General features: G+C 42.7%; 1 protein-coding gene across 1 annotated transcript in view; it reads right to left on the bottom strand.

Moving 5' to 3' along the window:
- The window catches only part of abhd17c (abhydrolase domain containing 17C, depalmitoylase), a 150,523-nt gene that overhangs the window by 32,488 nt on the left and 101,986 nt on the right, over positions 1 to 16,049 (bottom strand). The window contains exon 3 of the mRNA XM_060941114.1: positions 312 to 491. Coding sequence (XP_060797097.1) covers positions 312 to 491 — 180 coding nt within the window. The remainder of the gene's footprint in view (positions 1 to 311; positions 492 to 16,049) is intronic.

Below are 16,049 nucleotides of genomic sequence, written 5' to 3'. Positions count from 1 at the left end.
AAACAAACAAACAAACAAACAAACAAAACCCCGCTCCGGTGAGTAGCAGCAGCCAAATACGCACAGCGTACTCTCAACCCCTTAACTTTATATCCTTAAAACAAAAACTTTGAAGAAAAGCTGCCCAACTGTCTAAAGTTTAGAAACATGGAAGTTGCTTGGCCCGTGACTGTTTATTACATTTAGTTAATCACTTTATTAGGCCTGTTGTCAAACAGTTTAGTTTGAAGTAATTCTTTTTATAGCATCAGCTTTTTCCCAGTGGATAAGAGAAGGAAAAAAAAAGTCTGTAAATACAGTACATGACTCACCTGGGGAATGCGTCGAAGCAGTAGGTTTTGCGCGTGTCGGGAAAGGCCACGCGCAGTCCAGACATGAGTGGAGAATGCAGGATGACTGCGGCACACTCGTACCGTGCCGCCAGGTCCACCGTTGGCACCGTGCCGATACTCTGCCCATACAGGATGATGTTCTCTGGGGTCACGCCGTACCTGCAGGTCAAGAGGACGACTGAATGGTCATCTCTAAGCTTCGACAATCAATCAAACACATGAAATGTTAACGCTACTAACGGGTCACACTTTTTAACTGGTAAAATAGTCCCGACAAATTTTATGAACCAACTTGAAATATTAGATTCTCTTTAAACATGCAAATGTATTCATTTTTCCCCATTACGGCTGTCGTCAAAAAACAGGCTGTTTTTCCCCATTTGAAAGACTTATTTGGTATGCATGAGATCTTTATGAAGCCACGTCGTAGTTTTCCCTCTAATTACCTCCGCCAGTGTTACTATAACTGCGTTTTAAACAGTTGGGAGTGTTTTGTCTGTGGTCATGTGGGCCACGAGCTGTAAAATGCTGCGAACCTTTGAATTACACTGTTGTGCTGCTGCGCTTGCAGATTTATAGACATTCCTAATGCACAAATATTTTTCTACTCCAAACTCGATTTCACGGAGAGTTATTCTATTCCAATTTGTGATGGAACATGCATTTCGTCTTCCTTGTTAACGAAGAAAATGTCATTTTCTGCAACCAGGGATGAGAATGGGACATTAAAAAAAAAAAAAAAAACTCTGAAATGTCTGCCAACTTTCCCATATATGAATGTTTTCAAATTCAATGATGGTTTAAAACATTTATAAACTTACTTTTATAACATTTAATAATCCCTAGTACTTATTAATCACTAATTCATAAGTAGTAATGATTAATAATCAATAATAATTACTATTACTACTAATTATTAGTGGTTGTTAATATTATTATATTAAAAACACTGTTGTAGATAAGTAATAAAACAAACTTTTTGTACAAATTTTATATTGTACTATATTTAGAATTATTGTATTTTCTGGAGTTCTTTTTAATTGAGTTTTGAAATAAAGGTTGTTTATATATTTATATTAAACTTAGTACAATAAACAAATGTTAATTATGTAAAAAAAAATGATGCTAATCATTATTATTAGTAGTAGTATTTCCTATAAGCCCCATTTTCCACCTGACTCTTGTGCGCATGCGCGAACCCCCCTGCGTTTCACTCCGGAGCGCTTGACCTCTAACACACGCACCTCGTGTCCGTGAAAAACCTGTTTCCCAGTGTGCGTGTCCCCAGCGCTGCGGTACCGGCTTTAAACACATTTGTGCGATCCAGCGCTTTTTATCGCAAACGATTCTTCTCCTTATTTTGGGGGTATTTGTCATCCCCCAACCACTTGTCGTTAAACAGACATCTTCCCATAATTATCAATGCTTTCTACCGCCCACGTAAGCTACCTGCGTATCTCTCACTCTTCACAACCACCGCACCACACCACACCGCCTCCAGTAGCCTCCTAATGTTAGTTTTTGATCTACGGAATACATAGAAGACGCACAGAACCAATGCTGCCCCCAAAAGGTACGCTGGTCACTTTTAAAATTACAGTTAAAAAAAATACCCCAAACCGGATGGAGACATTTCACTCGTTTGGTCCAATATTAAATTTAATGCCTCCCTTTCGAAAATTCCAGTCATTCCAAACAATTTAAGACGTTTTTAGGCCTTGAAAACCGAAAGTTGTATTTAAGACTTTTTAAGGACCCGCGGGAACCCTGGCCTCGCCTCGCGCCGACCCCCCGAAATTTTCTCAACGGATTTACACATTTCACAAAAATGACATTTTCAGCGGGAAAAACTCGGAATTCCGCGGATCATTCTCATCCCTGTGCAACTGCCATTCACGTAAAACAAAGAGAGAGAGAGAGACACCGAGAGTGAGTGTATGTGGTCCAAGAAACGCATGTCAAACCCAAAATAATTAGTTTTCTTTTGTTTCAGACATGTAAAAGCTTTTTACCTTTACCTGACATGTTTCGACGGTGTAACTTCCGTCTTCATCAGAGGGTCACCTGGATGTTGGTGTGTGACGTGCCTTTATAATCAGCTGATGTTACGGAGGCGTGACCTCCCTGTCAATATTGACAGGCCGGTCACACCTCCCGCTGTCCCGCTGGATTAAGGAGTCAATAGAAATCAGAAAGCATAGCCCAAGAACAATAAACAGGGATGAGGGGGCATACATGCTCTCCCACACCTGGAGCGCCATCCTGAGGGGGCAACACTGACAGCGGGAGGTATGACCGACCTGTCAATATTGACAGGGAGGTCACACCTCCGTAACATCAGCTGATTATAAAGGCACGTCACACACCAACATCCGGGTGACCCTCTGATATAGACGGAAGTTACACCGTCGAAACATGTCAGGTAAAGGTAAAAAGCTTTTACATGTCTGAAACAAAAGAAAACTAATTATTTTGATTTAAGAAGACGACATAATGAACGTAATATATTTATTTTTTGCATGTCAAACCCCTCTTGATGCCAGATTAAACAGACAATTTCCCCTTTAACCCCAATCGCACGAGATTTCTAGCTTTTTAAAAAGGAGATCTCAAACAGGAACTGGTCGGTCAGCTGTATTTGGAGTTAGGGGAATATTATGTACATTTCATTTCTGGTGTTTCAATGCTGCGATTTAATCAACCAGAGTCACATGTGCCCCTGTCATGGGTCTATGGGTGCAACACTCAAGACTATTCTTTGGCTGCCAGAGTGTCCGTCCCCCCCTCCCTATCGGCACTCATGGCCGATTCAGGTGGGCGCATGCGTCCAAGGGTCAGACAGCACGGGTTTGCGTCGAAAATCTGGCCTGTGTGTCTTGCTGAGGGTGAGGCCTTTGGAAGATGAAAACAGCTGGAGAACAAAACAGCCTCAAACTCTCATTCTGACTCTCTCTCGTGTGCGCACACACGCACGCACGCACACACAGCAGCTTGGAATGTACTGCTGAAGCGTTTCCAAGTATCTGAACTCAAGACAGCAACATCTAATCAAAAACCAAGTAGCTGAGTGCAAGGAGGTTCCTCAGTCTCCTTTAAGGAGAAAAAAATAGGGGAAAGTTACCAAGTTAGGCAACACGGAGTTGGTCAGGGTTAGAAAAATACCGACAAGTATTCCAGTTTTGAGTGTATAATTGGCAGTTTGACTGCTCTCTGACTGGGACTGGAGTGTGGTAATACACCGTCGTGTTCGGTCATGGCTCGCTGTTCCTCCGACTGCTGCAGGAACACGTCATTCAGTTGGTGAAACTCAAGGTGCTGTCTCACACGCTGCATTTAGAACTAAATCCTGGTGAATTTTCCACATTTGTGTGTTATGTGTAGATGGCTAAGAACACCGCAATCGCACTCTTTGCAGACCAAACCCACTGGTCCGAGAGTGCGGTCCAGCACCACGTGAACACTATTCGACCCCGGATCGATCCAAGTACACGTGAACCACTTGGTATACAACTACGTTTAAACTCCCTGCACCTCCACGCAGTAGATAGTGTGCGCTATTTGTTCTGAACCCCATCCCCCGCTGTGCTACATGCGTCAGCCGAAACCATTTTTTACGAGTTTGAGACATTATTGTGTACAGATAACCATCTTTTCAAAACAGGTATTTCAGGTTCCAGGCAACGTTTTCTCCGTGATTTGTTCTCGGCCAATTTCCGCCCACCAGCCAGCTCTCTCCAATCAAGCGATAGCTACCGACCGGAGAGGCTGAAATCCTCCGACACACATGAAGTCAGTCAGCCAGCCGTAACTTTTTTGAACTGCTGCTCATGTTGCTCAGAGGGCACTGTAACACACTCTGAGGAAAGCACTATCTGCCCACATGCCCATAACTGGTTAGCGTTGCTGTGTGACAAAGTCTGCCATCTCTCCCAGCCAATGCTCTCTTGGACCAACTGTGGCGTTGTCAAGATTCGAACTCCCAATGTAGGTGCAAGTTCCTAACCTGACCCACAAAGCACCTAAAGACAGCTATAGCGCTGTGTAACCCATCTAGCTTTTTATAGAATAATTACATAATCAGCTGTTTATCCATGTCCTTGGGATTTTTTTCTGATGAATTCAGCTTACTGAAGGTTTGTTTACCATTTTCCATTGCTCACCAATGAATACATTTTCAGCCCTGCACGTCTCGCAATCCATCATCTGGGTTTGTTTAACGATGTGCAGTGTGGAAAAACCAAACGGTAAACAGGTTTGCTCAGACTCGGACTAGTTGGTGTGACAGAGTCTTCAGCGTTGATAAAGGAGCCTACTGTAATACAAGTGCTGCAAGACTGTTTGGGTTCTGGCTCATCTGGACCCCCCAAATGAATAAGTGAAAATCATTACACAATATACAGTACAGTGAAAAGTACTGGAATCGTTCTTGCTGGCCAAGTGGCCTTCTGTCCAAGACAGGTTCTACATCACAAAATTAAAAACAAAGCCTTTTTTTTAAAGCTAAAATGGCAACCTGAGGGTCTGGGAAGGGGGGAGGGGAAAAGGGGAAAAAAAAAAAAAACCACACACACACACACACACACACACACACCGCACCGTATTCGTGTGAAGGCTGGTGGCAAGCTGCGACATCAATCTATCATCACTCACGTCGAATCTACTCCCACATTTCCAGCGAATCAAGAAGTGATCACAAAGCCAATTCGGAAAATTACAGTTCTTTGTGAAAGTTCAAAAAGGGCATGTTGAGCTTGAGTCAGTCATCTTCCCCCCGCCCAAGAGGAAAGCTACTGAAAAGGTGTGCACACACACAGTTAAAGATGCTGGGGTTTCCATGAGCGCAATGTGTAGGCCAAGAGACACTGCTCGTCTAAACAAGTCTTGGCTTTGACCTCACAGAACAACTGAAACCGACATAGGCGTGAGTATGAGCGTTGACAGAACGGGGTGAAACGCTCTTAAGCTGGGCATACACTGTGCGATTTTTGGCCCGATTTTGACACGATTTTCACTCGTGCGACTATTTTGGAGATCGGGCCGAGTTTTGGCTCAATCGTGCGTCTCGGATCGTGTAGTATACATGGGGTAACGACAAGCGATTAACACCTCACGACCTCCTCCCGATCGATCGGATGAAAATCAAACCTGTTTGAAATCCTGAGCATCGCATCCGAGCATCGCAGTGTGAGAACAGGAATCGTAAGCTGCGTGCTGTTTACAGGGATGGCAACAGGAAAATTTTATTTCAGCTGAAACTCCGAACGGGGGGTTCAGGAGGGCGGAGCCCCCCTGAAGCTTTAGCCTTTTTAGCCTCTTCTACCTATTTTCTAGCCATTTTACATGTATATTGTGTGAAAAATATATGACAAAAATAAGTAAGTATCTAAAGTTATTCACCGGCACAACGCAAGGGGGCGCGAAGTCGCTAGGAGTAGTTGGGGGGTGTGGTTAGTGGAGTGTTTATCCTCCGGTTGCTTATAATGACTAGAACTTTTTTTATTTTTTATAATGACTAGAACTGGAGTCGTATAGATGTACGTACTTCCTCAATCAACCGCTCTTCATGCTGCTCCATCTTCGCTCGTGTTTTTAAAAATGCCGGTCGTGAAAACAAACCAAACCGGGAAAGTAGGGAAGCGGAAGTGCGTGTACAGCGGATGTAGAGTGGACCAATCAGAGCCCTCTTGTTCATTGTTACACTCGATATAGAAGCTTCCGTTGTTCGTGAGACATGTGGTTTCGATACGATTTGACACTAATCTCGGTAGCAGCAATAAAAGTTAGGTACCTAACCCCCCCTAAAACTTTTCTCTACAGATTTAGACGTTCCACAAAAATGATAAAATTGAAATTCAAAACAGCGGATTTCCGCCGTTCGGCGGAAAATTGCCATCCCTGTGTTTACCCCTGCGATTCACTCGTACAGTGTGAGCAGCAGCTGAATACCGCGATTGAAAAAAATCGCACAGTGTATGCCCAGCTTTAAGCAGCATTATGCTGCAAAACAGGATAAGACACTGGTGTATAAATAGTATTTTTAATCACCATTCTGCAGATGAGTGGATCTCTCACACAACTGGTACAGAGTAGCCTCTGTTTCCCCAAACCAGTGTGCCAACTGAAACATTTGCAGATGGTTTTAGGGCCAAAACCGGCACAATGTTTGCCAGTCCTTAGAAATTTATGAAGGTCTGAGTCAGTCATTCTGAATAATCCTTGACTTGCAAGAGACGTCAAAGCAAAATAGAAACCCGGATGTCGGCGGATATACAAACACGGGGTCAAGCGACATTCCATACAAAACACAAATCACATGTGAGCAACTCTGTTTTTCCACTGCTTTAAACGTCCTTTTAGCTCTGCCATATCTTTGCGCTGTATATGGTTGTGGTCACAACAGTACTCGTTACCGTGGCACGTTCCGATTTTTTAGGATTCCGTCTGCGATTCGGAAAGAGGGCGAGGAAACGCCGAGGCTTCGTACGGACAGGAGACGAGCACGGCTGAACAACATCGACACTGATCTAACAGGCTAAAAGCAAAACGGCTCGCGATTGCAGTAAATCATTTTCTCTCGGGTGAGATTCAAAAGCTCTCTCAATAATATCATGGAAGAATTTTATTTCATGTTGCTAGAATTCTGCTATAAAACGAGCGCTCTCTTGTCGTAGTTCACTCGGCCGTTGTTGTAATTTTAACGTGTATTGCCATTTCGCTTCTAGGAGCGCCAGCAAAATTATACGATAGAAACAATCCAGACTGGACACCCACTCAGAAAATGGGCTGCGTTTCGTCCAAGGTCAGACTTGATTCTTCGGCAGCCAAACCAGATAGAACGCGATATCTGGGTATTCGATGGTCGGTAGAAGCGTCTTATCTTCAGAAAAGTCTGACTTTTTAAAATATGGGTCAAAACCACACGTATCCATCTTCTCTTTGTATCGAATCTTCGCTCGACCGTTCAAATCATGGTAATACTGAGAAAATTCAGCATTGTTTACAGACGCGCTTTCAGCGGCTGCCATCCTAGCAGACGCTCATGATGTAGCACATTTTGATCACATGGTTGCAAGTCATCTATACATTGAGAACGTTTACCTCAGGATCTTCACTGATCCGAAACTCATCCTCTCGGGTAAGCGTTAGTGATGGGTTTGAGCACCAATACGAGACAACGACTTTGAATACTTTTTACACCGATTCAGACTAGGGATGTCCCGATCAGGTTTTTTTGCCCTCCGATCCGATACCGATCATTTGATTTTGAGTATCTGCCGATACCGAGTCCCGATCCGATACTTCTTATAATCCATAAAAAATAATAAAGACGAGGAAAGAAACGGATCCAGGATGTTCCTCATTTTTTTTAATTTAACACCTTATTTTAACATCCAACAACTCCGTTAGCAAACAGAGCACTTACGTGAGGTAGTTTGAACAATAAATAACAAATTAAAAACATAACCTTAAAATACCTGGCAGGAATGTAAACAAATAAAAAAAATAATAATAAAACTGCCACAGTGCCAGTAATTTGCTTTTAAGAACGCATCTCACAGTGGTATACAGTAATTTCAATTAAGGAAATGAACGTTTTTCTTGATGAAAACAAGCATTTCTACCCTTTCAGGTTTGAGCCTGTTTTTGTCATCCAACACGTTTGCAACAGCACTAAAAACTCGCTGTATTGTGTCGGGTGTTTGTTTTTCAGGTGCCGTATCAGGTTTGTTGTATTAAATGCGGCCCTTTCCTGTCCACCCCTTGAAATTCCAACTTTACATATTTCACAGTTTGCTATGGCAATGTTGTCATCAACTTTGAAATACTGCCACACCGCAGACATGCTTTGCTTTCCGCTTCAAACCGCTTCCGTGTTCAACTTCGCCGGCAACAGGCAGCCAATAACCAATAGCGTCTCCGCTACAAAGTGATGTCATGCCGCACGCGTTGATGTTGCTGTGTTGAGACAAGAGGTCTGGTCTCACTCTGTGCCAACGCATAGCTATTGATGTGTTAAAATGAGAATATATTATATAGATATATATCCGATCCCTGATCGGGAGGTAATGCCCGATTCCGATCGAGTCTGAAACCACGTGATCGGGCCCGATTTCCGATCACGTGATCGGATCGGGACATCCCTAATTCAGACCCAGTCCCAATCAACACCAATCTTCTTGTGGGATAAATTTAGTGGCAGTGTGGGCAGGAACCTGGTTGCAGCAGGATTGGGGGAAGAAAATGAAGACTCCTTATTCTCAGGCAAGTTCACCATGGCTTCAAACCTGCCTGGGTAATGCCCTTCCTGACTGGGACACTTCAGCCAGAGGCCATGTCAACAGATCAAACACCACCACACTGAGCAGCGGCATCCCTCAGGGCAGTGTACTCTGCACACTCGTGTTCATGTTGCTGACTGACAACTACGCTGCAGACTGAGTCACGGCATATTTCGCTGATGACATGACGTGGACAAAAGTTCGGTAACTTTACCAACAATGAGTCAGGATACAGAGATGGTGGAATGGCTTATAAACTTGTGGACAAAAGAGATTGCTTGACTTCAGGAGAACCCACTGTGCTCACACTCTGCTGCACACCAATGGCCGAAGGAAAAAAAAAAAAAGCCACCCCAACAGCAATTTCATTTTCTGCAGAGACCAAAAATACCAAGCCTCCTCTGTTCCGTCTCCCAAACAGAACATCTTGAGCAGGTGTCTCGCTGCCTGGTCTAAGAGACGTCTGAAAAACAGTCCAACATCATGGTGTGTCTTTCCCCTCCACTGAATCCTCAAAGGCACCAGGAGTCAGGGTGCAATTAAAATTCAAATCCATTTTCAAAAAAGACGTGTTGACGACCGAAAAAAAAAAACAATGCCCTCTACATTGTTTTCCACAGAGGACTATTACATTTTCTATATGATGTTATTCATGAGTTAACTTTAAATTTTTTTAAATGAATTAAAAGTGAAACAAATAAAAAAAAACATGTCGGCAGGAGCAGCTCATTATTAAAATGTAAATAAAATGATGATCATCATCCGGCTGCATTAATGTACAATAGAGGGAATACACATCTTCAACAAAGGTGGAATTAACTGCTCTAACGCCACAAAAACAATATAAAATGGGAAAATGCTGTTGTGTGATTGACTGTACTAGGGCTGTAACGATATGCGTATCGAAACTGAAATCGCGATACGCAGAGCCACGATCCGTATCGCGATACAAGAAGGCAGAATCGCGGTACACCCTTTCAAACTTCTCCTCAGCCCAAAAACAGAGGCGCTTCCAAACTTCAATTTATGAATACTTTACTTTTTATTTAAATTACATTTTAAACTTACTTAAATTACTTTTATTTTTTTATATCTATTAGTAAGTCGTTTTTTCGCCGACCTGCGACAATCTTCTGCGAGTCACGCAACGTCCACACTCGCCACTGGCAGAGCATTCATTTCTTTTAAGCGGTCGCCATTCTGGTTGCGACGCGGGGAGCGAATCTGTAAACAAGCAGCTCATTGGCTGGCTAGGTGTGCCACAAGCCAATCACAATCACTTGACCGGAAAGGCATGCAGTGTTGCCAGATTGGGCAGGTTTAGGTGCTTTTTGGCTGGTTTTGAACATATTCTGGGGTGGAAAACGTTAGCAATATCTGGCAACACTGAAGGCATATCTGCTTGGGCGGAAGCCTTCTGCGGCAGTTACATTTTGACACGCGAGCAATGTTTCACCATAAAAATTCCGTAATTTCCATCTGTTTTCCGCGATCACAGAAAATCATTGGCCCTATGAGAGTGAGACAGTGAGAGAGCCACTCCCCCCCCCAAAAAAAAATCTTAACAGATTTACACGATTTGGAAAAATTACTTTTTCAGAACCGAAAAAAACAGAGCTTCCAGCTCAACAGTATTATTTTGAGAAATAAAACAATCTTTGGATATACATTTGTTCATTTTTGCATACATATTATTACTCATTCTCTGCAGTGGTCCGAATTATTTATTAAATAGTTAATGTAAGTAAGTAAATGTTAATAAGTCAAATTTACTACTTTAGAACAACATTTAAAAAAAAATCGTGGGCGTATCGAATCGTGGGTCAAAAATCGCGATACAAATCGAATCGTGAGTTGGGTGTATCGTTACAGCCCTAGACTGTACACATATAGACTTAACAAGAAATCGGCACCATCTTTTTACAGACTGCTGAACGCAAAAGAAAAGCCAAGCCAAGAAGCTTTTGTCACACGTAGACTTAAGCGCACAGTGAAATTTAGCCTCTGCATTTAACCCATCTGAAGCAGTGAACACACACATGCACACACAAGTGAGCAACGAGCAGCTATGCTACAGCACCAGGTAGGGCTGCACGATTATGGGAAAAAATGATAATCACGATTATCTTGATCAAAATTGTAATCACGATTATTCATCACGATTATTCTTGATGTTAGGGAAATCACTTAAATTTTATCTCACTATGTTCAAACAAACGATATGAACAGCTTTCAGTGCAGAATGAAATTTAAAAGAGAAATTCTGATTTCCAAATGACAAATAAATGAAATTTATCCAAGAAATTACCAAAGGATGAAGGAACTGAAAACTCAATTGCAACAATTACATAGCATTATACTGAGGCCTACAAGTTTTTAGCTAGAAAGACCAGCCTATCAACATGCTCTGGCTTTAAACATGAGCGAAGGCAGGTCACAGCATTGCCTCCAGTGCTAAATAGTCTGTTGTTCCGACATAGTTAGCTTTTCTCTCTCATCTCAATCTGTTACCTACTCTCACGCCATTAGGGGGCGAACCGACGCATGCAAGTGACTTGGCTTGCTTGCTTATTTAGGCTGAGTAATGAAACCTTACATGCGTCGGTTCGCCCCCTAATGGTTTAGCGGAGTGCTGGTCAAAAAGCGCTTTATCAGATATGCAGCAGAGCTCACATTTTAAATGGAAATAAATCGCGATTTTCATTTAATTTAATCGTGGCAGCCAAAATCGCGATTTTCGATTAAATTCGATTAATTGTGCAGCCCTAGCACCCGGGGAGTAGGTGCCCTTGAGCAAGGCACCTTTCAGGCTAAGCCCCCCCCATGTTAACCTAACCACGTCTTTGGACTGTGGGGGAAACCGGAGCACCTGGCGGAAACTCATGTAGACACGGGAAGAACATGCAAACTCCACACAGAAAGGCCCCCGTTGGCCGCTGGGCTCGAACCCAGAACCTTCTTGCTGTGAGGCGACAGTGCTAACCACTACACCACCGTGCCGCCCAAAAACGAGAAGCAAATTGAGGTAGTCCAAATATGCAAGTTTATTAAGAAAAGGGTCTTATTTATTAGCTTTTTTTTTTTTCATTTTTAAGAAACGGTAACAGGCTATTTTTTATTACTCCAACCTTTACAAATCTGGGTAAATACGGTTTGGTTATTCTTGGGTTTCAGTCATGTGACTTTTCTTAGTGATTTCACTTCTGGTAAAACAGCTGGTGGTCTAGCAAACCAAAACGGCTGCCGTAGTGCAAACAACTACTGATAAGTTATCAGAGTACGCTTGTAATCTAGAAGCCAAAAAAAAAAAAAATCGAATCACGAACCCAAGATCATGAATTGGGGGAATCGTTACAAACCTCAACAGTGACGAGCCTTATTAAATTTCCACAGTGAAATCGTCTAGATCAACGTCACATGGTTTCAATCTCTTCATTTTAGACTCGAGTCATGTTTTGACAGTGAAGACCGTCGCGGCTTTCTCGGTTTGGCAGCGAGGACAAGAAAAGATAAGATGCATCAAAAAAGATAGAGGAAAAAGGACACCTTACAAGATGAAATACTCTCCTCCTCCCCGCCGAATCTTAAAGCTGCCGATACCACATTTTCAGTCATATTTAAATCATCTGACTTGATGGCCATTGTGATGCTGGAATCCATCAGCAAGGCTCCAGACGATTGTGAACTATCCCAGGCCTGAAAGCTATCAAAGGCTCCATCACTGGTATTTTGTGCAGCATGAAAAGGATCCAGTGAATGCAGAAGCCATTGCTGGAATTTCCAAGTGTGTTATTTTACAGTAATAATGGCATCAAGCACCACCAAAAGACACATACTTTTTTTTAGGGGGCGTTACTAAGGTATCCATCATCATCCATAGTAGCGTCTTGCGGAAGTATTCGTTTCCCTTGGCGTTTGTGCTGTTCTGTCGCATCACCGTGGTGAAATGGTTCGCACTGTCGCCTCACAGCAAGAAGGTTCTGGGTTCAAGCCCAGCAGCCGACAGGAGCCTCTCTGTGAGGTTTTCATGCTCTCCCCGTGCCTGCACGGTTTCCCCCACAGTCCAAAGACATGCAGTTAGGTTAACGTGGGGGAGCCTTAGGTTGAGGTGCCCTTGAGCGAGGTACCAAGCCCCCAACTGCTCCCCGGGCGCTGTTAGCATGGCTGCCCACTGCTCTGGGTGTGTGCATGTTCACTCCTTCAGAGGAGTTAAACGCAGAGAGGAATTTCACAAGTGTACGTGTGATGAATAAAAGTTCTTACAAAAATAAATAAAATTACAAGCTAGAATTAAAATGGACTGGGGGGGGGAGAAGAGGATTAGGCTGGACCAGCTCTTATTTCAGGGTTTCATACCAAAGGGGGTGAATATATGCATACTCCAGATTTCTGCTTTTTCCAGAGGTGGACAGTAACGAAGTACATTTACTTGGAGTAGTGTACTTAAAGCATATACGCAGAGCCATGGCCTCACTTTCGTTTATAAATGCCTTGAGACCTCAAGAATGGCACAGGAATAGTTTTAAGCGTTAATAATAAATCTAATATAGTAAGTTTTACGATTAAAGTGATTCATATAGGTGGCGGTCTGAGTGAATGACCTTGACGTCCGTAACGTCACAACAGGAAGTCTATCGGTCTCATCGCCATTTCCGCTATACTCAAACACAGAGGTGACTGCAACTCCGATCCTCCATTTTGAGTTAATTTATCGCCATGCCACGTAGATGTGTTGCTGGCCGGTGCAGCAACACGACAGAAGATGGATTTACGTTGCATTCAAGGCCCAAGAATGTTCAAACTGCAAAGATTTAGACGCGTTTTGCGAGAAGTTCACGGACACATTGGGCACCTATGAAGTGGTCTCTCCTCTGCTCTGCACATTTTACTGAAGACTCGGACGAGACCTCTGATCTGTTGAGGAGCGTTGGCTATAAGCCTGTATTGAAAGAGGGTGCAGTAACAACAATTAAAGAAAAAAAAAAACCCTACAAGAAAAGTATTCATTTTATTTATTTATTTTTTTTTTTTAAAGGAAAGAGTTCAGTTGCACCAGTCCTCCCGGAGTGAGCCGAGGGTTGTTGCCGAAACCCAGGACAGAACGAGACATATTGCTCGGGCAGTGACCTCCCTGCAGTTGTTGCTAAAACCGGTGACGTCCCAGGTTTTAGTAATTGGCTGAGCAGAGCAGTAACGGCGGAATACACAGTATGGAGAAAATGGAGAATGAGTGGAGCAGCTGTCTGATTTCTAAACTGGATATTGCTGCCATCTTGCCCTTACATGGAAGAAGCGAATGAACGGAGAACTGAACGAACATCTGAAAGTCAGATTGTTTCAAAAACTCTTTAACTTTAATATATTTTAACTCTCAAAAATATAAATTTTCTTTATTCCCATTTATGCAGCATACAAGAGTCAAGGATGGAGATGCTATCCACTCAGAAATTTATTTAAAAATAAAGGCTCTACATATCTCCTTTAAGTACACTTTGAGTATCTGTACTTCACTTATTATTTTTTGGGGAAACTTATGACTAACTTCACGACATTTGAAAGACAAATATCGTACTTTTCACTCCACTACATTTCTATCAAGGTCCTCGTTACTCTGAAGCAGCTTTGAAAGCGGATGTTTTTTCTTTTCTTTTATAAAACACGATTGTTTTTTTTCGCAGGTGACACTGAGACAGCCGATCAGTAAATCACTAGGGTCACGTCACGTCCATAGACTGAATAGAATCAAGTTCAACGATTTCTCCGCAGCATTATTGAACACGATCAGTTGATGGCAGAATGGAAGGAGACGGTTCTTCTGAGGAATGCACGCACCCGTGGCCATACCGAGAACCCATTAGGGTGCATCAGTTGCCCTCACTTTCATAAAATCTGATGCATTTTTGTTTGGGTGTTCCTTTTCACCAATAAAGACATCCTGTAAAAATTGTGACCATATTCAGAAGTCTAATGGTGGCACCATGAGGTTCATTTTTTGCCAAAAAACGCTTATTTTATGTTTTCGCATAAGGTTTGAATCACAATGTTGGACTCCATTTATTGATTTCTTGTGACCCAGAGATCATGTTAAGAACCTTTGCAAGGGATTGAGGCCCACTTTACACGGGGACGGTCTCAAACAAAAATGCAAAAGTCCGTTTTCGTTCTCACTTTTTTCCGCGTCTACACGACCGTTTTCAAGGAGGAAATCTGCATCTATACGGTGACGCATAAATGTGTGGAATTCAATTGGATGTGCATGCCAGGCGGCTAGGTGGTGCTGTGAAAGACCTCCGCTATGTCTGCACGCATGCGCAACGTCTTCCGTCTTGTCTGATCTGCACATCTGCGCCACGAAAACTTTGACTACTCTGGCTATGGTAAGAAAGAAAGTAAGAGCATACTATACCCGCCTCTGTTCATTAATGGTATAGCTGTTCGAAGGACTCCTGGACGTTTATTAAAGCTGCCAGAGCAGCTTGAAGGTCCGTTGGATCGATGTAATCAGACATGCTCTTACTTTTTTACTTACTTTCTTACTTCCCGGGCTGGCATGTACAGTATATGACATATGTATGACGTAAACGCGTACCCGACGTGAGCAGATCCGAGCGGAGTTTCGCGTATTGGGTAGTTTAGACGGATATGCAACGGGGGCTGTTTTTAACTTATCCACTCTGGAAGGCGTTTTCAATTTTTTCCGTTTTTCAGCCTCGGAAACGCCGTCTCCGTGTAGACGAAAGGCACTTCCGATAAAATATTTAGTCGTTTTTACCCGACAGCGTCCTCGTGTAAACGGGCCCTAAGAAGCATTAAATGTGATTCATAATACATTTGTATTGTTTAAAAGTAGTTGAACAATGATTCAATGAACAGCTAAAACTCAAACTGTGCTTGATAATATATTTAGAATATGTACTAAAAATGTGTATCTAAGATATTTGGTATACTCTATAAGGTGCCATAATGTTTCATGAAAAGTGATCGAAATTTTGTCATAAAATAGCAGCTTTTTCCATAACTTTGAGCTCCTGGTGCCACCATTAAACTTTTGAATTTTGTCAAAATATTTCACCCAGTGTGTTTTCTTACCAAAAGGAACATAAAAACAAAAATGCATCATGATCGGAGGAACTTTTCATTTTTAGGGGGCAACTGATGCACCCTAGAACCCATGTTTCAGTTTTCTGAAAGGATTAAAGATTCGTTTGAAATGTTTGCTTTGTTTGCCTAAAACGGACCACATCACCGCCTCCAAAAACTCGCCGTCCAACCTCCGGAAGCATACTGAAGTCTGTAAACGTTTTGTTCCAAGGGAAAGCTCACAATAAAGTTGTCTGTGCTTTAGAGTTGGCGATAACGTTGCAGTAGCTACGCAGTCTAGTTAGTCAAATGACTTTCTATGGATTTGCCCACCAAGGTGCTACAGCCTTGTCTACGG

The sequence above is a fragment of the Neoarius graeffei genome, chromosome 15 (genome assembly GCF_027579695.1).
Source record: "Neoarius graeffei isolate fNeoGra1 chromosome 15, fNeoGra1.pri, whole genome shotgun sequence".
Lineage (NCBI taxonomy): Eukaryota > Metazoa > Chordata > Actinopteri > Siluriformes > Ariidae > Neoarius > Neoarius graeffei.
The sequence above is the reverse complement of the archived record's forward strand: the minus strand, read 5'-3'. Positions and strand labels throughout refer to the sequence as shown.